General features: G+C 40.5%; 1 protein-coding gene across 3 annotated transcripts in view; it reads left to right on the top strand.

The window, feature by feature from the left end:
* The window catches only part of RIC3 (RIC3 acetylcholine receptor chaperone), a 40,659-nt gene extending 22,481 nt beyond the window's left edge, over window positions 1–18,178 (top strand). Inside the window, exons 2-6 of one of the 3 annotated variants that reach the window (XM_069469525.1) lie at window positions 315–541; window positions 1,586–1,661; window positions 2,496–2,589; window positions 10,452–10,597; window positions 16,974–18,178. In XM_069469525.1, the coding sequence (XP_069325626.1) occupies window positions 315–541; window positions 1,586–1,661; window positions 2,496–2,589; window positions 10,452–10,597; window positions 16,974–17,413 (983 nt within the window). In that variant the 3' untranslated portion in view covers window positions 17,414–18,178. Of the gene's footprint in view, window positions 1–314; window positions 542–1,585; window positions 1,662–2,495; window positions 2,590–10,448; window positions 10,598–16,973 lie in introns of all 3 variants that reach the window. The other 2 variants (XM_069469526.1, XM_069469527.1) reach the window with 2 other exon arrangements.
* Window positions 18,179–24,390: the final 6,212 nt, after the last annotated feature.

Below are 24,390 nucleotides of genomic sequence, written 5' to 3'. Positions count from 1 at the left end.
TTATTTTTGTAATGCTTGAGTCAGGGTTATAAGTGTGCCTGTCACCCAGGTAGTGTTCATTGTATCCATTAGGTAGATTTTTGCCCATCCCCTCCTCCCACTTCCCCCCTGATTGATTTCCATTGAGTTATACTTCCCTCTATGCACTTGTGTACTCATCGGTTAGTTCTATATCCTTTTAATGAAGTTCTTGTTTTTTCTTAAACTTGTTTGAGTTGGCCTCTGTTATTTGTATCTTAATGCATGAGGTATTTTCATGATAGCCATATTTAAAATAGTAGAAGAGGTAAAAACTGATCAATTCATTTTCTCAGGAAAGTTGGGCCGATTTCCACCTATGATGCATCATCACCAGGCCCCCTCAGATGGCCAGATCCCTGGGGCTCGTTTCCAGAGGTCTCACCTCGCAGAGGCGTTTGCAAAGGCCAAAGGATCAGGTGGAGGCACTGGAGGAGGAGGTAGTGGAAGAAGCCTGATGGGGCAGATTATTCCAATCTACGGTTTTGGGATTTTTTTATATATACTGTACATTCTGTTTAAGGTAAGTGGAATCATCTTAATCATATTATATCAATGAAAATCTAATATTGCAATAAAAATCATTGTTTACATTAAAGCCCTTTACAGTTCATAACGCTCTTTCAAATTCATCATCTCTTTAAACCTTGCCTCCTCTTTGTGAGGTACTGAGGATAGCTATTTTCTCAGTTTTACAGATGAGAAATCTTTGCTTAGAGTTTAAGTGATTTGCCCCGGAATGCACAACTAAAACAGCAGAACCAGGATTTGAACCTGGATGGTCTGGTTCCTAACCCAGTGAGTGATATAATTCAAAACTTCCCCCTCCAAAAAAAATTTGAGCATCTTTACAAGCTGAAAAGGCATAAATATTTTCTAAGAAGAACTTTGTTATTAGGATTGGTACCATGATTTCCAAGTAGCCACTGTTAGGCCACATAATGACTGTGCCAGCAGCACTTTGTCCTCCTCCTTTTTTCCCCACAGGGATATGACATGCTGTTTTTAATATCATCTCCTGTAATTCTCCTGAGACAGAATGGTCATGTCCTGAAATTAAGCCTGATATTTCCTAGCTCTGGGAAGTCATGGTTTGGGTCCTTTGAAAGCAGACCCCCAGTTAAGTTCCACCTTCAGCCAGGCTTTTGCAAGCCCTGGGCCTGTGCACTGTGAAGTAGCGGCAGAAGCTTCACTTTGCCCTCCTAACTAGAGTAAGGTTAGGTGAGATGAGTTCCTTCTTGTCCAGGAATTCTGCAGGCAGCCTGACTTGAGTCTACTATTATGCCCCTAGGGTGGTGCACATCTCTTTTAGATGAGCAGGAGTGAGGTAGATAACCTCTAGGAAGATTTTTTTTTTCATTGTGCCTTGATAATTTTTTACTTGGAGATCTTATTTTTCAGTGGCTTTTCTTTTAGATGTTTTTTTAATGTTGCTATCTGATTTGATTTCTGCATAATTTTTGTTTTCCAACCTTTTTTTTTTTTCTTTTTTCATTTAATATGAGGGATTCCGTGATTTTGAGTTTCTGAGCTGCTGTTGATGTGCTATACCTCCTTCAATTCTCAGCTCTCAAAGGGGAAAACAACTGCAGAGGATCGGAAATGCTCTACTTCTACACCTGGAAACACCCACAGGAAAATTAGTAAGTGCTCCCTCTTAGCATATTCACAAGTGTTATTGAGTTAGACAACTATAATACAGCCAGATGGACAGTCTGTCGGTAGGTCTTAAAAGCATTTCTCAAAAGTTGCTCCAAAATTAATCTGATGCCATTTTTGCCTTAGTTCTGGGAAGTCTCAAAAATTTCCATATTGATGTTGGGCTTATTGCACAAAAAGTACAATATCGCCGTTCACTTTTTTATATATTAGCAAATTTAGTATTTCACATTTGGAATGCTTTACTTCTTATTTCTAGACTTCAAAATATTGATAGCAAATATCTTTATTTCACAGAGATGAACACTGTGGCAGAGAAATTATGCCATTGCCAAAATTGGTTATTAGATCCAGGGAAAGAGTTTAACACTTCTGACTCTTGAAATATGGTCATCAAATATTTATTCCCCAACTAGAATATTCTGTGTTCTTGGAGGAAATCAAGTGTATACAGCATAGCTCTTTCCTCTAAGAATTTATAGACTAGAATGAATGTCAGGAAAAATAACTTGTGAAAAGTTTCCCACCTAGAAAGAAGGGACTTGGCAAAAGCATTGCAGGAAATTGTGTCTATCTAGGTCACAATTGCTCTTTGGATTTACTCATGGATTCTCTATGGAACTAGATATTCCTAGTCACATTTTGCATCCTTTTTGGAAATCCTAAATATTCAAGGAATCCTTTAAGAAAGCTGTGTGTTCTTAAACGAGATATTAATGGGAAGTGTATCAGTAAAATAATTTTTTAAAATTGATTGACTCTTTAAAGGAGGTAGCGAGTTATGTATGATGGTTCTTAGATTGGTACTTATTTTTCAGCCAATTTTGAGCTTGCTCAACTGCAAGAAAAACTGAAGGAGACAGAGGAAGCCATGGAAAAATTAATCAACAGAGTAGGACCTAATGGTGAGAGGTAGGTTTTCATCTAACAGGATTCAGACTATTTCCCATTTAGAGAATCAATTCAAAATTTTGCATTTATTTGATAAATGGACCACGTATTTTCATTTTATGTAATTGTCAACTTATCATTTACATATTCTTTTTCATATAACATTTCCATTTTCATACTATCAAGCAACCTCAGTTTTTAAGAGTTTAGTGTTGTATAAATTATTGTGATAGTACATTTGTAAGTAAATCATGTAGGGTGAAATAACTAGGTTTTAAGAAAGACAATTTTCTGGCTGTCTAAAAAAGGTATAATTTTAAGTAAAACCAGATTATTGAATATTGTGCTTTCTATTTGAGACAAAATGAGAGAAGAGAGCAAATGTGCTCAGATTAGGCATTTGTGTTTTGTGTTGACTGTGCCAGCACAGAGCTAGACATGTAAAGTAGGTGTGCAGAGCCAAGCCAGCCCTTTAGGATGCCCCACAGGGAAGACTTACACTCTTCTTCCTGCCAGGCTGCCTGAGAATCTTAAAAGGTGACTTCAGGAAGTTGATGGAAGTGGGCAACAACTAAGAAAATATGGATGTAGGTTTTTTCAGGGAGGAAAAACCAGAATGTGAGATTGCGAACAAAGAGGAATTCAGTTTCACCTATACCTCTGACTAGGCTGGAAGAAGAATGACAGGGTGAGCGGCAAAATCCCATGCAGGAGGATGTGTTGAAAGGTCCTTCCTACAGCTTTGGGGGCATATTGTGGAGTCTTTGCCCCAGGAAATTGCTGTTCACTTTGGCATCTTCTATAACATTTGCCATCCTTGATGGTACTAATGCCCCATTCCCCTTTCTCTGTTCACTGGCTCCAGCCTTGCCCATCTTTGGCTGGATAGGAGGAGAGTGTGTATCCTCAGATTGCAGCCTCTTGGCATTTCCCTGCAATGTATACAGTGCGGTTAAAATGACATTTATGGGGATGAACCTTGCCTGTCTGGGCTCAGCAGCCTTGACCTTCTTTTGGTATGGAAAGCAGGGTCACTATCTAGAATGAGCCCCAAAGTGTATAGATACGTGAATATATCTGCGTGAGTGTATGACAATAGTTGATACTTATTGAACAGTAACTAAGGACCATGCTCTGAGCTAAATGCTTTATATACATTATCTAATGTATGGCTATTTGTGTGAGTGTGACTAAACCATTTTGCTACGCTTTTCTCGCCTTTTCTGCCCCTACCCTATAGTTGCCACTTATAGTCTGGGTGGAGAACTACCTAGGATTTTATAGACCCTCAGGCCTCAAAAAATATCTTTATTCTATCCTGGGCCATTGGTAACCCTGGGGCACATGTAAGGGTCATGAAAACCATAGATGAATACCTATGGGCAGGACCTCTCACTTGGGAGACCTGGGCCTTGGGGTAAGAAACCACATGAAGATATTTCCTCATTGTTGAGTAACAAGACTCCCTTAACTCAAATCAAATTACCCACCATTCAACCCATGTACACTGTCTGTCTGTAGCCCAAGCCAGGGATGCAATTACTATAACCCTTAACTACTATCTGTCCTCTTTGTGCCTGGTTTACTTTTCCATGTTTTATGTGCCAAGGCAGAGGAGTTGTCCCTATGCTGCAGCTGGAGTTGTACCATCTCCTTGTTTCTGGTGCCAGAGATCCTAGCCTAGAATGTTTACTTTTTATAAGGTGCTGAGGTGTGGACTTCTGAGAACACATTGATTCAAGCCTGAAACATGGCAAAGGTCATGTAAAACATTTCCACGGTACTTCTCAGGAACTGGAGAGCAGCTTTCCTTCCAATGGAGAGAGCACACCTCCTGACTGTTTCCCAGTCTTTCATTTTCCAGTCCATAAGATGTGACTTTCTGATGCTCCTTAATCCAACATCTTTTATCATTATAGGTGGACCCTGTGGGACTATGGATCCTCAAAATTGTAAGGGCTAGGCAGCCTACATGTCTTAATCTGTTTTCTGTTGCTTTAACTGAATACCACAGACGGGGTAATTTATAAAGAATAGAAGTTTATTTAGCTCATAGTTCTGGAGACTGAGAAGTCCAAGGTCGACAGGCAGGTGTCTGGTGAGGCCTTCTTGCTGTGTCATCCTATGGTGGAAAGGTGGAAAGGCAAGCAAGCATGTGCAAAAGAGTGAATCATGAGGAGCCAGACTCCTTTATAACAATCTGCTCTTGCAATAATGAAACCACTCCCTCAATAATGACATTTATCCATTCATGAGGACTCTGTTCTCATGACCTAATCATTTCTTAAAGGCCCTGCCTCTAAATACTGTTACAATGGCAATTACGTTTCAACATGAGTTTCAGAGGGGACTAATATTCAAACCATGGCATCATGTTTCTACATTGTTTTCCTTTTTATACTTCTACTTTATATCCTTTAGTGTCAGTTTCTGTGACATTGGTTCTTTTATAAGTCTATGCTTCTATGATTATTATAAGATCCCAAAATACTCCAATGTTTTTTCTGTCAAATCAGAATTATATCACATCTCTAGGCTTCTGGGGGTCAAGCAGAGAATTTAAGACAAAGAAGACACAATCATTTACAGCCTCCCAAGTCTTTATATAATATTCATTCCACAACTACAAGATGTTGGCTTAAAGTTCGAGAAATGTGCAGTTTCTGAAATTTTATCTTAATGCTTACATAAGAATAGAAATATGGGAAAGGTTTTTGATATTATCTAATAAAACTTTTCAAACAGCTTTCACACATTTAAATAATGAAACCTCCTGGAAGGTCAGTACTGTGCCATGTTAGCTCTGATATTGAGCAAAATATCCCCACAGACACAAAGACTAAGGAAAGAATCTAGAAATCAGAAGTGAGGTGTCCGCATTTCTGTTTTTATAGTCAGCAGAATTTCCTTCCTGGAGCAGCATGCCCAGTTGTGATGATTTATCTGTGAGAAGCATGGTATAGCTCAAGAGGTTGCAAAGAGCCCTGGTAGGCATGTTAAGTATGTTTGTGGAACTACAGATTTCTGGCATGGATTGCTGGAATGTAAACTCTTTGAGGATAGAGTTAATCTCTTTTTTGTTCTCTGTTCATATAGTAGGTACTAAGTAAATACTTGTTGAATAAGAATAGGTACTCACTTTTGATATAAGCATTTGTATTAATACATTATTTTTGTGGTAGAAGAGTAAATCATGATCATTCCCTGTTGAGATCTTTTTCTTCAGTTCCTGACCTCTGTATTCAGAGCTCTACTGGCCGTATCTCATAGATACCTACCCTCAGCTTAATCAGTGGATAAATGTCTCTTGAATGAATGAATGTCCAAAATGGAACTCATCATCTATTCCCAATGGAACCTACTCTACCTTTAATATTGCCATCTTAGCAAATGGCTCCACCATCTACTTAGTTGCCCAAAGCAGAAGTTAGATATCATCCTCAATTTGCCTTTTTTTCACTTCCTACATCTCATCAATCACCATGTCTTATCATTTCCACCTAATTAATAAATCAGTCTTCCTGCAAAAGACCGTAAGCTCCATGAGGACAGGGATTATCCTTCTTAGTTCTAGAGCCTAGCACAGGTTCATAAAGGCTCTCAAAAAGTATTAGTTGCAGTGGAAGAAAGAATGAGTGGTGAGTGAAAGCCTTTGTTTTTGACATAGATCATAACTATCTCATGGTTTCTTTTTCTCTGATTTTGTCTCCCTTCAGTTTACTTTCTACTTTCCAAACAGATGGATTATCTCTTTTGTTTCAATCCTTCAGCAGGTCCCTTTGATCTTGAAAAAGTATGGAATCTTTGACATGGCCTGTATGGTCCTGAGTGACCTGATTGGTCTTGCATACCTCTATTGCTTTCCCTTTCTCCATCACTTGCTGTCTGTGGTCCAGCCACACTGACCACTTGTTCCTCTAAAAACCTGTACACTTTTCCTCGTAGGACTTTGCACATACATGTTCCTTTGCGTGGGGTGCCGCCTCTCTCCCACCCCCACAGTACACGCTTATTTTGATTCTTGCTTGTCTTATAGGTCTCAAAATAGACATCATCTTCTCCGAGAGTTCTTCCCTGAACCCACAGAACTTGGTTAGGGGCTCCTACCCTATGTTTGCATGACACCTGGGTTTGCTTGTGATTGCATGTATCATTACTTTCTGATAACTTTGCTGTCTTCCCTAATGCCCTGTAACCTTGAGGGCAGAGAATTTGCATTGTTCAAATTTGTATTTCTCGTGCTGGCACATTGACAGTGTCAGTAGATGTTGAAAGAATGAATGAGGTCAATCTAGAAAGTACTTTAAAGAAGGCGGCTTCTGCCATAATGAAAATGTCTTCTTTGGTACCTATTTTCCTTTACTCTGCACAGTCCTGTGTGGTGTCAGTGGCAGGTATTATTTCTCCATATGGAACTGTATCTAAGAGAGGGAAAGTGTGCTGTGGGAACATGTATTAGTTTTCTGTGGCTGCTGTAACAAATTACCACAAAGTTAATGGCTTAAAGCAACACAAATTTATTATCTTACAGTTCTGTAGGTTAGAAGTCCTATACTGAGTAAAAACCAAGGTGTTGGCAGGATTGCATTTCCTTTTTGAGGCCCTGTGGGACAATCTGTTTCCTTACCATTTCCAGCTTCTAGAAGCTGCCCACAATCCTTGGCTTATGGCTCCCTTCTTCTGTCTTCAAAGCCAGCAACAGTACGATTGAGACCTTGTCAGGTCATATCACTCTGACCTCTTCTGCCTACCTTTTCCACTTTTAAGGACCCTTGTGATTACATTGTACCCTCCCAGATAATAAAGGATAATTTCCCTGCTATAAGGTCAGCTGATGAGCAACATTAACTCCATCTACAACCTCAGTCCCCCTTACATGTCAGGTAACGTATTCATAGGTTCCAGAGATTAGGACGTGGACATCTTTGGGGGGAGTGCATTATTTTCCCTACCACAGAAAGTCTTGTGGAAAAGGGAGAGTCTGAACAAGCCTTACAGGATGGAAGGATTTCCTCAGGCAGAGTTTGGAGAAAGAATGCTTCAGAGGGAGTGGGCAGCACAAGCAGCAAACAAGGTGAGAGAATCAGGCATGTTTTTGGAATAGCAAGTAGTCCTAAGTAACTGGGGTGGTATCCACCAGGGGTGGGGTAAATGGGTAGGGAGGTAGACAGTGAGAGAAAAACTAGAAAAGCATACTAGGGCCAGACTGGAAGACCTGGGTGGTGGTAGGCTGTGACGTTTGGAATTCATTGCCTTTACAGTGGACGGCCTCTGAAGGCTTTTGAGGAGAAATGTCATGATCTTCTGTGCTCTAGAAAAATAACTCTTACAGTAATATGTAGAGTGGCTGCAGGCTAGAAGTTTGTTGAAAAAGTTCTAGCAAAAGATAATAAATAGGCCAGTGAGAGTGGAAAAGAAGAGCCCCATTAAGGGTACTTCATGGAAGAAAAAAATCACAGGCTACATCAGCATACCTTGGGCCTTTGTATAAAAAAATCAAGATTAAAGGTAGAATTAAGGCACCTTTTCAGTAGAGGTGATGATTTAATCTGTGATACTGGTTCAGATTCTTGACAGCATGATTATAAGAATGGAGAAATGAGAGTCCTAGGATTGAGCCTTGGGAAAACCATGTTTCAGGAGGTGGGAGGAAGAAAGTGAGCCAGGGTCAAAGATAAAAGTAATGGTTAAAGAAGTGGGAGGAATACAAATGTCTCAATAGCTAAGGGAGGAGGAAGTTTCAAGGAGAGGATGGTCCACAGCTTAGAGAGGTCAAGAAGAATGAAGTGTGAGAGAAAGATCCTTGGGCTTAGAAGTAAAAGGGTCATTGATGATTTTTGCAAGTTTTGATAAAATGATAGAGTGGAAGCCAGAATTCAGGGAGGTGGAAGAAAATGGATGATGAGGAAATGGGGACCAATCAAACTAATACATGATTATTGAGCACTTACAGCGATCATGGCACTGTGCCTATGCTGTTATGAGCTTAATTATCACTGCCCTCCAGGAGTATCAAACCAAGTTGAGACAATAAGGAATCCATGAATACATTCATTGCAATAAATTCAGAAGAGGTCAATAAGGTGGACCGTGATTAATTGCCTAACGCTATGGTCCCCAACCCCCGGGCCATGGACTGGTAGTGGCGCTGTTAGGAACTGGGCCACAGAGCTCTACCCCCGCCCCCAACTCCATCCCCCATCTGTGGAAAAATTGTCTTCCATCACACCGGTCCCTGGTGCCAAAAAGGTTGGGAATTGCTGACATATGATATGGACAATATGAGTATACTTGTTCAGAGTTAAAGGATAATGCTTTAGTTTGGAATTCTCTGAGAAAGCTCTTCTCTGTTCCTGCTTCCCCTAGCCTCATCATCCTCTTTTAGTTAAGGGCTTCTGGTTTTTCAGGAGTTAGGAAACAGAACCAAGACTTTTTCATTCAGTAAAGATCAGAATGCCCTGTGTACAGTACAGAGAAGTAACATGTGCAGCCCGAGGGCAAGAGCTTTGTGGTTAGCAGGTAGTGTCTTCCAGTCTGCCCCAGGAGGCTCCCACAAAGTGGGTTATTTTAATAGTAAGAGTTAGGGGTTATGTGGGGCATGAGCTGTTGGGATGAGTCAGGACTCCTATATTGAAGGGAAGAAACGAGCTGTCAGAGGCTCTTATATTTAGGATTTTAGTTGAATGTGGAACAGATAGGCTTCTTTGGTTCGTGGCTTTGAAGCTATATAGTGTGAAAGAAGTGGAGCTCATGGTGTTTTTGTTTTCCTCCCACTGTCTGGAACTGTTACACCTTCATTTTCCTCAGTTACCGTCTTAATGTTGAAAAGAGAAATACTTTTTTCTTTTTCCCTATTAGTTACTAGGCTAAAGTTTGTTAGGCTGAGCATAAAAAGGAATGCAGGCTCAGAACTGGCTTGTTAGACAATAATATGGCATCTGTACGAGGGTGGTAGGGTTTTTCTTTCCTAAGTGTTATATTAACACTTGGAATGCTTAGGGTTTTTAAGAGGAGAACAAGTAGTCTCTGTTAAATCCTGCCACTAGATAAAACTGATCTCAAAGCAGATAGTTCTGAGTCTTTTAAGTAGGGCCTTATTTGCCTATCAGTGTGATACAATACTTCTGTCTCAAAGAAAATGATCATACTATTGTAATCCTTGAGCCTCATGTTATTTTTGCAGATGTTTTTCCAGAGCCACACAGCTAAATTGGGACTCAAACCAGGTTTTCTAAACTGTGGAACTTGAGCACTGGTGCTTCAAGAACTGTACAGAATACTGTTAGAAGCCGGGAGAATTTTGGTTATCATGCTGCCATGAACTAGCAGTAGGAATACATTTATAACCCAGTTTTTGTCTAGATGACTGCATTTTCAGAATTACCCAGCTCTAAAATTTTAGAATATATCATTGTTTCTACACAAGTAAATTAAGCCTGGTGATTCTAGTAGCAGATTTTTCGCAGAGCATTTACCTTTGACGACCTTGCTTTAGAAAAAAGTGGCTTTGTAGTAAGTGGAGTAATATCAGAAACAGTGAAATTGCTAGATTAGAGAATCAGGGCTGTGAAGTATACTGAAAGAACACTGAACTGAAAGCTAAGACATCTGGGGTCTGGTCCCAGTATTGACATTAACCACTGTGGGACCTTGGTCAATCACTTGATCTATTCTGGGCTTTTAGTTTTCCCATTTTTAAAATCAAAACATTGAACCAACATCAGTAGTTCCCAGTTGTACAGTTTTAGGATCAATTCCTAGAATAATTATCTGCTGCTGTTGCACTTCCTATTCTAGCATCTAGACAGATCATAGTGATATTTATGTCCATTGCCTAGGAGTGTTACTGATAAATGGCTGGATTGTCTGATATGTCTAAGCAGAGCACAGACTGTGAGTTCTGACCAAGAGAAACGGTTGCTGCATCAGCTCCGAGAAATCACCAGGGTCATGAAAGAAGGAAAATTCATTGACAGAACTTCTCCAGAGAAAGAAGCTGAAGAGGCCCCTTACATGGAGGACTGGGAAGGTAAACAGTGTCTTCTCATTTCTTTATTAGCTGTCTGCCCAGAAAAGACATCTTATAAGTTTTTTTAAAAATCAGCTTTATTACTGAAGTATAATATATATATATTATAATATTCACCAATTTTAAATGTACAGTTGGAAGAATATATAGAGTTTGTGTAATCACACCATAAACTTGATATAAACCATTTCCATCAGCCCAGAATGTTCCTTCCTCTTTGCAGCTAATCCCCTCCTCCTGCCCCTGGCAACAATTGAAATACGTTCAATCCCTGTAGTTTTGCCTTTTCTATATAAATGAATCATAACTACATATGTTCTTTGGTTTCTGGCTTCTTTAATTTAGCATAATGTTGTTGAGTGTATCACTACTTTTTAAAGTTGCTGAGTATTCTGTTATTTGCATATACCATAATTTGTTTATCCATTCACGCAGTTGAGGAACATTTGGATTGTTTCTAGCTTTGAGCTATTATGAATCAAGCTGCAATGAACTTTGCATACAAGTCTTTGTTTGAACATATATTTGTATTTCTTTTGAGTATATACCTAGGAATGAGACTTCTGGGTTTTATGGTAAGTGTATGTTTACCTTTATTAGAAACTCTTAAACTGCTTTCCAAAATGACTCTACCATTCTGCCTTCCCACCAGCAGTGTATGAGAATTGCAGTTACTCCATATCCTTGCTAATACAAAGTGGGATGATTATGTTCTTACTGAGTTGCAGGAGTTCTTTATGTATTCTAGATACCAGTTCTTTATCAGTTATGTATTTTGCAAATATTTTCTTCTCTTCAGTGGTTTGCCTTTTTATTTTCTAACAGCATCTTCCAAAGAGCAGAAGTTTTTAATTTTGATAAAGTACAATTTATCATTTTTTTCTTTTATGATTCACATTTTTGTGCCCTGTTTAAGAAATCTTTGCCTAACTCGAGGTTTGCCAAGCTCCTATGTTTTCTTCTAGAAATTATGGTTTCAGCTCTTAAAATTAGGCTTGTGATCTTAATTTTTATAGGTGGTGTGGTGTGTCAAGACTGAGGTTTATTTTTTCCATATCAAATACTCAATTGTTCTAGCTCCTTTTCTTACATTTAATTCTTGGCATGTTGGTTGAAAATCAATTGACCATTTATGTGTGTGTCTATTCTGGACCCTGTTTTTTTACATTGATATATATGTCTATACTTGTACCCATATCACTGTCTTTATTACTGTGTCTTTATAGTAAGTCTTGAAATTGGGTAGTGTAAGTTTTCTTTTTTCAAAATTTATTCACATTTTCATATAAATTTACAATCAGTATTTCATTTTTTATGAAAAAGCCTGATGGGATTTTGATTGGCATTGCATTGAGTCTTTAGATTAATTTGGAAGAATTGATGTTATAACAATATTGTATCTTCCAGTTCATGAACCTGTTATATTTCTCCATTTATTTGGATCTTTAAAAATTTCTCTTAGCAATATTTTATAATTTTCAGTGTATAGGTCTTGTACATGTTTTGTAAATTTATCCCTAAGTAGTTTATATTTCTTATGATATCATAAGTGATATTTAAAATTTTTTGTTGCTATGTAGAAATACAATTGATTTTTGTATTCTGACCTTGTATCTTATGCCTTGCTAAATGCACTTAGTTCTAGCAGCTTTTTTAAAATATAGATTTCTTAGGATTTTTTTATGTATATGATCAAATCATCTATGAATAAAGACAGTTTCACTTCTTCCTTTCTAATCTATCTGCCTTTTTACAATTTTTCTTGCCTCATTGTACTGGCTAGATCCTCCATCACAATGCTGAATAGAAGTAAGGGCAAACATCTTTCTTTCCTGATATTGGAGGGAAAACATATTTTCCATTGGTATGACGTGAGCTGATGGTTTTTCAGGGATGCTCATTTTCAGGTTGAGGAAGCTACATTCTATTCATATTTTTTCTGGGAGTTTTTAGTTATGAATGGGTATTGCATTTTTGTGAATATTCTTATTTTTCTGTTTTAGTTGGTTAAAATGGTGGATTACATTGATTTTTGAATGTTAAAACAACTTCACATTCCTAGGATAAACCCTACTTTGTTATGGTAATATGGCTAGATTCAGTTTGCTAAGGATTTTTTTTATGTTTATGAATGATATTGGTCTGTGGTTTTCTTTTCCTGTAATGTCTTTGGTTTAGATTTCAAGATACTGCTGGCCTCATAAAATGTGTTGGAATGTGCTCCTTCTTCTATTTTCTGGAAAAGTTTGTATAGAATTACTGTTATTTCTTCCATAAATGTTAGGTGGAATTCTCAGGTGATACTATTGTGGCCTGGAAGTTTTTTTGTGGAAGACTTCTAAATATAAATTTAATTTCTTTAATAGATATAGTGCTATTCGGGTTATTTCTTCATGAATGAACTTTAATAGTTTGTATCTTTCAAGGAACTTACGTATTTCACCCAAATCATCAAACTTATTATTAGTATAAAGTTGTTTATAATGTTCCCTTATTATCCATTTTATGTATGTAAGATCTATCTGTAGGGGTGTGCCCTGCTCTATTCCTGATACTTGCGATCTATTCTTTCTCTCATTTCTTTTCCTGATCAGACTTGCCAGACGTTTATCAACTATTTTTTTTTTTTTTTTTTTGGAGACAGGGTCTTGCACTGACTATATCAATAGTAATATTCTGGTTGTGATATTGTAGTATATAGTTTTGCTAGATGTTACCATCAGGAGAAACTGAGTAAAGGGTACATACGATAATTTCCTTTTTCTCTCTTTCTTTTTTTTTTTTTGAGACAGGGTCTGATTCTGGTACCGTAGCCAGAGTGCAGTGTCATCATCATAGCTCACTACAACCTCAAATTCCTGGGCTCAAGTGATCCTTGTGCCTCAGCCTCCCAAGTAACTGGGACTACAGGCATGCACCACCATGCCTGCCTAAATGTTCTATTTTTTGTAGAGATGGGGTCTCACTCTTGCTCAGGCTGGCCTCAAACTCCTGACCTCAAGCAGTCCTTCTGCCTCAGCCTTCCAAAGTGCTAGGATTACAGGTGTGAGCCACTGCGCCTAGCCCAGAATCTTCTTTGTCTTTCACTTTTGACAGAGATTGTATGACTTGATGTAGTCTTACTTGGGTTGAATCTGATTGAAGACTTTTGTCCTTCCTGTACCTGGATATGTATATCTTTCCCTAGAATTAGAAAGTATTCCGTTATTATTTCTTTAAGCATTCTACCCTGTTGTCTCTCTTTTTCTTGAATTCCTATACCTCAAAATTTGCTCTTTTGATGCTGTCCCATAAATCCCTTCTTTTTTCCTTTTCATTCTTTTTTCTGATCTGACTGTGTGTTTTCAAATAATCTGTCTTTGAGTTCACAGGTTCATTCTTCTGCTTTGCTGTCAATGCTCTCTATTGTATTTTTCATTTAATTGATTATATTTTTAACTCAAGAATTTCTGTTTTTTATATATAATTTCAATCTCTGCTGAATTTCTTGTTTATTATTGTTTTCCTGATTTCAATGAATTATTTCTGTGTATTTTCTTTACATTTACTGAGCTTCCTTAAAAATGATTATTTTGAATTCTTTGTCAGGAGGTTCATTTCTCTGTTTCTTTACGGCCTTTTTTACTGGTGATTTTTCTTCATTTGGTGGCATCATGCTTCCCTGATTGTTGATCTTCATGGCTGTGCATTAGAGTCTCTGCACATTTGAAGAAGCAGGACTTATAACGGTCTTTGCAGATGGCTTTGTCTGGGAAAGCCATTCACCAGTCAGCCAATCCAGAGATTCTGGGCAGGCCAATTGGTGAGGTCTGCAGGCAGTCTTGCTGCTGGAAGCTTCAGGCAGGCTGGCCTGGTGCTAAGTCCATGGGGTTGGGCCTGAAGCCTGGATCTACTGGGGTGGACTTGTTGATTGTATCCTTGAGGGTAGACCTGGAGCCTTAGGTACACAGGGCTGACCTCGGGTTAGAGTGGGCCTTGAGCCTGAGTCTGCAGAAGCCAAGTAGGCATTAGGATGGTCATGGTGCCTGGGTCCACTGAGACAGGCCTGGAGCCCCACAGGGGCTGGCTTTGGTGCTGGGGCAGGCCTGGAGCCTGAGTCTGCATGGGTGGGGCTGAAGGCTAAGTCCATGAGGGCTGGCTTGGGTCCTGGGGCCGTGGGTCCCAACATGGAACCCAGGTTCACAGCGGGGGTCCTGGAGCCTAGAGCTATTGGGACTGGGCCAACACTGGGGTCTACCAGGATAACCTGGACACAGGGTTTGCTGAATTGTAGGGGTACTTGGGCCAGTCTGAGGGATGGAGGTCTCAGGGACCAGCTAGCAGGCCTGGAGCCTATATCCATGGGTGCTGGCCTGGTGCCCGAAGCTACTAGGGATGCCAACCTGGTGCTGGGGTAGACCTGGAGCCTGGGGCACAGTTGCTGGCCTGGCGCTGGGTGAGCCTAGAATCTGTATCTGCAGGGGCCAACCTTGAGGCTGGTGCAGGCATGACTAGGATTTTGGGGTGGGCCTGGAGCCTGAGTCTGTGTGGTCTTTCCTCTTAAACTAAAGCAGATAGTCATGAAAATCCAAAGGTAAGCTTTGTTCTTGGTGTGGGGAGAAGACAGGGACGTGCCAACAAATGGACTTCTCTTAAGCATTCAGTGTTCAGCATCTAACCAGTAAGTGGCTTCCCCAGCCCCGTCCCTGTCCAAGTAGCTTGTGAAGCCCCTGAGTACCTAAGCTCCATTTTACCTAGCGTTCTGTCCACAGTGAGTTAAGCCTCAGAATAAAGACTGCATTGGCAAGATTCTTAATATACTATTGTCAGTACTGGTGAGGACAGTTTTTATATCACTGGTAGGACTGAAAATTTATACTACTCTTCTGGAAAGTAATTTGGCAGAGTATAAAAAAGGCTTTTAAAATGTCCATTCCTTTTGGTCTAGTTTTCGTATTTATAGAAGTCTATCTTAAAGAATTAAGGAAATGGACATGGATTTACATTCAGAGATCTCAACTGCTGTATTACTTATAATAGTGGAAAATTCGAAAGAATCTAAATGTCTTACAGAAGAATGGTAAATCATGTCAATTATGTAGCTATATGATGAGATATTTTTCAGCCAACTTTCAAATGCTTAATGACGTAGAGAAATGCTCATGATATAATGTTGAATGAGAAAAATCAGGGTACAACATTTAGGTACAATATGGTCCTCCTTTGTTTAAAAAAGGGGGGAAATGTATGTTTATATTAATATGTGGTAAAAAGGCTAGAAGTAAATACAGCAAATTATTATTACCAGTGGTGGGATTGTGGGTGATTTGTGTTTTCTTTTTTAAACCTGTCTGTATTTTTTCAAATTTTCTACCAATGAGTCTGTATGACTTTTATAGTCAGAAAAAAACAGTAAATGTTGTAGAAATGTCTCTGCACATCCTACACTGCACCAAAAAAGACCGCTATTTTTCACAATTTGTAGGCAAAAAGTGGTTTATGTTAGGGTTGAATTTGCCAATTATCATAATGTGCAAATGGGTTCTGAATCCTCCAGCTTTTTGCATTGTGTCGTGAGCACGGCCACTGTTGCCAGCACTGGCATGCGAGCTCAGCACGGCCCATCTGCTGCTCAGGCTTGCTTGGCTGACACAGATTTATTTCATTTTGTTCCTTAATTTGGCAGCATTTTCTCTTTTCTCATTATCATAGCTAGGATTCAGTACCAGTGTTACTCATTTTGTTTACCAGTTTGTTGTTTTTTTTTGTTCCGTTTTGTGAAGAAGAAGAAGCCAACAATGGGAATTCTGTCTTCTGAAAATACAGTGCTTGTCCTTCGGGATCTTGGGCATGTCTTGCTAAAGTGCTCTCTATTCCTGACACTTGCAAGCCATTTCAATTGTTTTGATAAATGGAAGGCTTCATGGTGTATCTTTCAAAGAGCTTAGCATTCCCTTCCTCTCCTCCCCTCCCCTCCCCCAAGGAAGATTTGGAAATGGTTCCAAATAGAAATTATAAACATTAGCTTGAGCTGTGCTCTCTCCATCTGGTATTTGGTGTATTTTTTAAAACTGAAGGCTCGTGTTGTTTGTTTAATCTTCATCAGCACTGCAGAAGCACGTGGTATGAGACTTAACTCTGCCCAAGCACCCTACACTTAAGAAGGGATTTTCCTCTGAATTGGTTTGCATTTCAAAGAGCACTGGGATAGTTGGCCAGATTGCCAAACTAAGAATTTGCTCAAGTGAAACTTTATAACTATTGGAATCGTCTTAGAGATTTCTTGAATGGATTTGCTAGGATAGGATGGCTGCTGCCTGAGAATCCTCTTTGAGCCTGACACTCTTATTTTTTTGAAGAGACATTCTTTGTAAGTCTGTGCGACTTTTCTCTCTAGGTTACCCTGAAGAAACTTATCCAATTTATGACCTTTCAGACTGTATCAAGCATAGGCAAGAAACCATCCTGGTGGATTACCCTGACCCAAAAGAGCCTTCTGCTGAAGAAATAGCTGAAAGAATGGGAGTGATAGAAGAGGAAGAATCAGACCATTTGGGTTGGCAAAGTCTGCCCACTGACACCAGAGCCCAAGAAGATAATTTTGTTACCTCATGTGACCCAAAGCCAGAAACACGTTCCTGCTGTTTTCATGAAGAAGAGGATCCTGCTGTCTTAGCAGAGAATGCTGGATTTAATGCAGATAGCTATCACGAGCAAGAGGAAACCACCAAAGAAGAGTGGCCCCAAGACTTTAGAGATGAAGGGTTGGGCATCAACGCTGATCAAGTATATACAGGTAGCATGTTGAGGAAGCGTAACCCCCAGGGTTTAGAGTGAAAACAGCCAGTCTGGTGAAGTATCCATTACTCTAGTCCCAAGGTGACCCTTCTCTCCTCAGATTTCCTCATTGGCCCTGTACCCTGTACTTCTTTGTCTGTGTTCAAATGTCATAGCTATCAAGCTACCACCATGGATATGATGTACCTGTCCTGGTACTCACACACCTGTCACCATGTAAAACATGGACATTAGTGTGAACACATGACAGCTTCGCTCTTTCTCTTCCTGCTTTCCCCCATCAGAGAAGTTGATCCATTGAGTGATTGTGTTTGGTCTGTAGCAATTTCAGATGGGACCACTCAGGACAAAGGTCTGACTCTTCCTGCTAGGTGAACAGATGGTTTACCTGTGAACGAACTCAGCTTACAGATGATGAGGACTTAAGTTTGCAAGAGTGAAGATTTCAGATGCCAAGATGCCTTATTCTTTGGGCCTTGAGCAGGTTAGTGGTCCCTGAGGGGAGAAGCGGTCATTTTATTTGTGGGAATGATGGGCCCAGAGTAGGTGTAAGACTCTGCTGTTTGAACTAAAGCCCCTCTTCGCAGTGAGGGTCTTCCTAGGAGCACTGATGTGGTCTCTGACATCTTCTTTCTCCAGAGTAGTGAAGATTCCTATTGACCTGAGAATGAGTCCAGAGGCCTGTTTGGGGACTGTTTTGCTCTGATATTGCCTAGATTTCTAGCTTTCTTTATCCTTGTTCTGCTTAACAGAACTGCCAAACCCAGAAGGAGCTTTGCATCTCTGGTTTTCAGTGGCCAGAGGAAGCTTTAGGCTTTTTGGCCTTGCAGAGCCAAGATTTGAAGCTGTTGAAACTGCAGGAAGGCCTTCCCAAGGTTGTCCTGCCAAGAGGAGCTCAGAGGGCCAGGGAGCCAGCAATAGGGGAGGACCTGTGTACTTATGGGAAATTTGTTTTCACAACCACATGAATTGAAACAGAAATGACAACTGAGCTCGTATACAATAGGACTTGCAGAATATGTCTGTTGCAGAGAACCAATATATCAGTGCCCAGAAGAAAAGACCATATGTTCTATATTTCAGGTATTTGGGTCTTTTGAGAGAGCTGGAGAAAGTAGTGCACGTAGATTAGGACTGGGAGGATTTTGACCAAACTAAGGGCCTATTCTCCTAAATTGTCATCTTCTTAAGATGGTACCCATAATTCTCTCTCACGTGAAGGGTGTGTGAATGGAGAGTTTACACGTAAGACCTGAGAGTTTGAAGAGAGCATGTTCCCAAGGACATTCCCTGCCATGAAATGTTAAAAACTGAAAAATTAAGAAATTATGTAAAGGTAGATAGGCTTTTAGAGTTTCATTGTGTGTGGCATGAATAAGATGCCAGGAAAATAGTTAAAATCATACATATAAGCATACAGACTGCTGTTTAGATCATATTAAGATAATCTGTTAGCTACTACTGCGCACTTCTTGTTAACTGAACTACAGAGAAAAGTCATTGAAGATTGAGTCTATAGAAAGTCTATAGAAAGTATATCTCTGTGTAGAACATTTGATTTACATTGTAAAGAATGCAGTTTAAAATGTATTGAAGACAATCTAGATACAATGTACGCTAAAGGTAAAAAATAACATAGGTGCTCTTTATTGTTTCCTTACATTGTCTTCTGTGTTATCTCCCTTCATTCACCAGGAGGGATCAATTTATGAAGAAAGCCCTGGGTCCCTGGTTCAAATTTCTTTCTTTTCCCTGATTAGAGATAAGTACTTCTGTTTCCGTCTTATGTATTTGTTCATTTATTCATTTAGCAGACAGCTACTAAGTGCTGGGTACTAGGAACAGAAGGCTCAATTTCTTCCCTCAAAAAACTCAATTTAACATGGGAGCCTGACAGATGAATGAACTATAAGAGAGAGCTCAAGATCGTAATTCTGCTGGCAGAGAAATGTGGGTCATGCTCTGTCCCTGCATATTGTAGCTTTAGAATCTTGGGTCAGCTCCTCAACTGGTCTGAGCCTTGGCTTCCTCAGCTCTAAAGTATGGGTAACAGAAGTCCAGGTCTCACGGGGCTGCTGCAAGGATTAAATGGAATAACAAGTGCATGTGAAGCAGCATTGTTTCTAGCTCATACATGACAACCACTCATTAAGTGGTAGCTATTTTACTTTTGTTATACAGGCATCTAGCCTGTAATTGAGATATGGACCCAAAACTACAGCAGCATGAAGGAAAGAGATTATTCTTGCCAGAGTACTTCCAAGAAACTTCACAGAGGGGGTAGCCTTGAGGCATGCTAATAACTTCTCTGGCTAGAGAAGCTGGCAGTAAGAGTGGTGATGGAAAAAGCAGTGGGGTGTGAAAGTATATAGATGTTCAAGTATTTTGATGAGGCTGGTATGTAAAGTGTTGCATAACCACTCTTTATTTTGAATGTTAGTCTTTGGAAAAAGTTGACATATGGCAATAGTTCCTGCTAGAAGTACTAAGCCCTCGTGATGGCTCCTCCTGCCCTAGCTCTTGATTGGATTGTATATCAGGAATACAGTTATGTATTTATATATCAGGAATTTTGATATTTCAGTCATTTAGGATTTAGACAGTACTTTTTGGATTTTCCAAAATTATTTTATCCTTCAGGGATGACAGTTGTACATGTATATACAACCCAGGGTGACCAAAATCATGAAGTGGTTTCTGTTGCTATGGGTGCTCTTTCCTCATGGCCTTCATGTCTCAGAACTAAGGGGCTGTGAACTTGATCAGTCCCTTGATCTTTGGGCACTGTGGCAGAGTACACACGGACAGCTGGCTTAGGAAACAACTGCATCATCTGGGACCATGCTTGATAAATCAGGTGGATGATCTAGCCAGGAGATCCCCTTTCCAGGTCATAACAGGAGCACAAAGAAGGCATCTCATTTTAGTTCCATGAGTAGTGACGTGTGAGCTCCAGAAGCTGGGCCCAGGGAGGTGTGCTGAGGAGCAGAGACGTATTTAGCCTATAGAAGCAGTGGCCTGTGAGAACCACACACTCTGTGCCTTCTATGGCTTGGGTGATCAAATAACTTAAGGTCCAAACTTGAACACTTTGGAAAAAGGGAGACTTAATTATGCCAAGGTAATAGGCCTAAACCAAGACTACCCTGGACATATGGTCACCCTGTCTATGGCCATTTACAGCTTTCTTTCAACCTGATGACTAAACAAACAAAACCTTCTTTCCTTTTTAGAATATCCTGCACATGCTATTTCCCACGGAGGCCACAGGAGATAGGCCATGGGGTTCAGGTAAGAAATGCTCTTGGTCACATCAGAACTCTAGATCTAGGGCAATAAACAACAGACCCTCCTAATTACCACACTCTTAAAGTCCCCTTCACTTAGACTGTTTGTATTCCAAAGAAAAATTTAGTATTTCAGCTATTGAGAAAAAACATGAATGACACATTTATGACTTTGCCTTAACTTTCTAAAATGTACTTTTTCCCCACTTTTTATACAAATAGGACAAATTTTTCTTCTTTCTTAGATCATTCTATAACTTGTCAGCACCAGTCTCCTCATTTATGAACTGGGACTAATACCTGCCTTAGAGGGGTGTTAGGATTAAGATACTGTTTAAAAAGTATCTATCCCAGGGTGAAGCACAGGAAGTGTGCTTGGTGACAGTGTCATCCTGTGCTACTGGCCATCACACTTGACACCCTCTAAGGTTACTCTGACTGCCAGGAATGGCCTAGGGCCATTTTGCAGTCTCTGGTGACTTCAGTTGTAACCTCTTCCTTCTGGATTGGACCATTACCTTTCATGTCTTCCAGCTACAACTGCAGCCTCCCTTCCTCTTGGTTTCAAATCTGCCACAGGCCGAGAAAAAGATTCTCCGGCATGTTAAAGTCCTGCTTATGTCAAGGCTAGAGGAATCAAGTGGCTGGGTCTTCATGTTTTATCTGCTGGTTGAGTCTTTTCCGCCTTTTTCAGCTCTACAGTCCTGTTCTGTTCCTAAAGGCCAGGTCCACATGGAGACACTTCACCACCTACCCACCCGAGGCTCCTAGGAAATGTAGAAAAAACACTTTTGGGAAAGAGACATGGTTTTGTCCTTTTATGAAAAAAGTACACAGAAGTGTTGAAACAATTCAAGTTTAATTTGTTGAGATATGCCTGTACTTAGACAAACACTAAATTCTACAACATACATAATGTCAACATGGGAAAATACCATTTGTCATTGCACATACCAATAAATAAATACATTTGCTCCAGAATACCAAAGAGTTATTCAAAAAGTCACTTAATAAAAGCACAGTTTTGCAAATTTGTCTAAAACTCCAGATAATTTTGAACAAAAATAAAATGTCTGACCACTTCAAAATAGGAAAAGACAATCTTGTGCAAATAGACATACACATTCTAGGCATTATGAAAAGTGGCTAAATGTGTGTTCCCAGCAAGAGAAACGTCACCCATCCTGACCAAGTCCCCTTTTGTCGCCAAATTCAGGATTAAAGAGGCCAGAATTGGGCTTCCCTTTCTTTCTAAGCCATTCTAAGTTGCCCTCTAGGAAACTCTGGATCTCAGCCTCATCTCCAGCTCTGCCTGGACCTTAAGAGGGGAGGGAGGGACAAGAGCACAGAGGAGGAGGGTTGTGATGTCTTTCTTAGGAAAGAAAAAAGGCACAGTGATGAGCTAGAGAAGGTAGTGATGAAAGAAAGGATTAACTTTCATTCACCCGAATCCTACAGCAAGCTTTGACAAACCAACATCTTCATCTTGCAGTCAAGAAAACGGACCTGGAGCTGTTACATGTTTTGTTCAAAAGCACATAGCTACTAAGTGCAGTAGTGCTTTCTGTAAGACCAACTTGCTTCTTCACTTGATTGGAAAATTTAAAAACCAAACCTGTCCCCATACTTCTGTTCTGCCCCTCCCCCCATATCCTGAGATGACAGATAATTGCAAACTAGAGGCACGTAAGGACAGGTGGCCATAAACTCAAACCAGAGGCCATCTGTTGGCCTGTTCCTGGGGGCTACTACAGGCCCACAAGCCAGGGTGGTGTAGAGTCCCAGTTCTGGGCCCTGACTGCAGGACAATCAATCAGGCCCCAGTCACAGTGCACTGCAAGAAAGCAGACTTACTCAACTATCGGGAAAAGTGTGCTCTTGGGGCCACCTGGCATCTTGAGGTCATACAGGGATGTCACAGCCAGGGCAAGGAATTACAGAGAAGGGAGGCCCGTGTTACAGCAGTAAGGGAACACCCAGCAGCCCATCTGGGAGATGGAATTTGTGCTCATAACAGAGCCATGGACACAGCTATCCTAGCATCTCCCTCACTGCAGGCTCCATTGTGAGCAAAGCATGGACATTTTCCTTTGATATCACCCCTCTTGCTTGTTAAATTTAGAACTTTAAGAGATAAATGCCCTGCTATTTTCAGAATGAAGAAAAACTTCTGCTTCTGTTTTGTTGCCCTGCTTGTCACTGAAGGAGGCAGGCTCCACAACCTCTCTCCTAGCCTGTGATCATCACCATCCCTGGCTTCTATCACCTGCGGACCTTACATGTCCTCTGAACTAGTGTCGTGATTTTTAAGGCACATTCACTAGAGTATGTTCAAATTCATCCAAAAGCATACATGCACAACATACCAATTTCTTCAGGGAATGCAGAGTGGGAAGCGAAAACCTTAACTTTCTTAGATGGTGTCCTCTTGCTCAGAACCCTGGGAGAAAGAGCTGGTCATTTCCCAGGTATACTTCTGTTCCAAAAGCATGAAATGAATGGACAAAATCCACAAGTGATCGTGACTACATCCTTATTCCTTTCCTACTTATCCTTAGAGATATGATCATAAGAAGAAACCTCAGTTGATTATTTGCTGATTGCCCTTTTCCCCAAATACATACAGACATGCAGACAGACACAGACGGACACAGAGCACCTTGGAGCCAGAAAGAAAGAAAAGCTAGACTTGGAGAAGAGTAGGGGAAGTGAACGTCACCGCTCTGCAAAAGAACTGTTTGGGGGCAGAGGGTGTAGAGTTCTGGGGTGTGGCCCCAGGAGGAGTCACAGAGCCAGGAGCAGTTACAGAAAAGCTGCCTAAGACTCCAGCTGTCCAACACCCTTAGGGCCTGCTCATTCCATCTTCAATACACCTGCCCAATCAAGGGCCATCTGGATAGAGTGTGCAATGGGCAATAACTCTTACTGGGGGAGAGGCTGAACCCAGGTGGTCTCCAGGGGCCCTGGTAGCTTTATGAGTTCTTGGGCCCATGGCCAGGGCCAGCAGTCATGAAAAACCAGCTTCACCAGGGGTGCAGTCTTAAGAGCAGACCTCATAAGGCTGGGTCTCAAACAGGTGACTCAACTGCTCTTGCTTGTCATTCAATGCCCAGCAGAGGTTCTTGCTGCTGAGATTACCCTTCTCTGTACCCAGGCTAGAAAGCTCAGCCCACATTTCCTGACCCTACCAAAATATCCAGCCAACTCCTCCTTCTGTATACTAAAGGAGAAAGACACCAAGAGTTTCCCAGTGTGCTTCTGATTTTTCTACTCTGCCACCAGGATCTCCCCTCATTAGAATCCAGAATCTGGTTGTTCTACCTTAAAATCATAGACCCAGAGAATTAGCTTGACCAGACTTTAGAGATCATCTAGTTTCCATCATCTCAAATGTCACTATGCTATTCTTTTCTCAAAGTCATGGAAGGAGGGGCCAAACTAGAGCTATAGAAACAAGGATGGCACCACAGTAATTCACCAGCCCTGGCACAGAAAATTCCAGTGCCCTGTAGAAACTAGAACCTGTTAGCAAAAGCTAGTCACTAGAGGGGCCTCTCTCAGATGTACAGCTGAGGCGTGGGCTAGAACAGGCATATGCCTTGCTTTCAGCATTCAACATAGGAAAACCTAGATTGCAAAAAAATGAGAGCATACTACTTCCACTTAAGTCAAAACAACTCCTTCACCTGTAGCAGCTTCACTACCATGTTTACAGTATGACCTTTACTT

Source organism: Eulemur rufifrons, chromosome 6 (genome assembly GCF_041146395.1).
Source record: "Eulemur rufifrons isolate Redbay chromosome 6, OSU_ERuf_1, whole genome shotgun sequence".
NCBI classification, from domain to species: Eukaryota; Metazoa; Chordata; class Mammalia; order Primates; family Lemuridae; genus Eulemur; species Eulemur rufifrons.
This window is presented reverse-complemented; position numbering and strand designations above follow the sequence as displayed.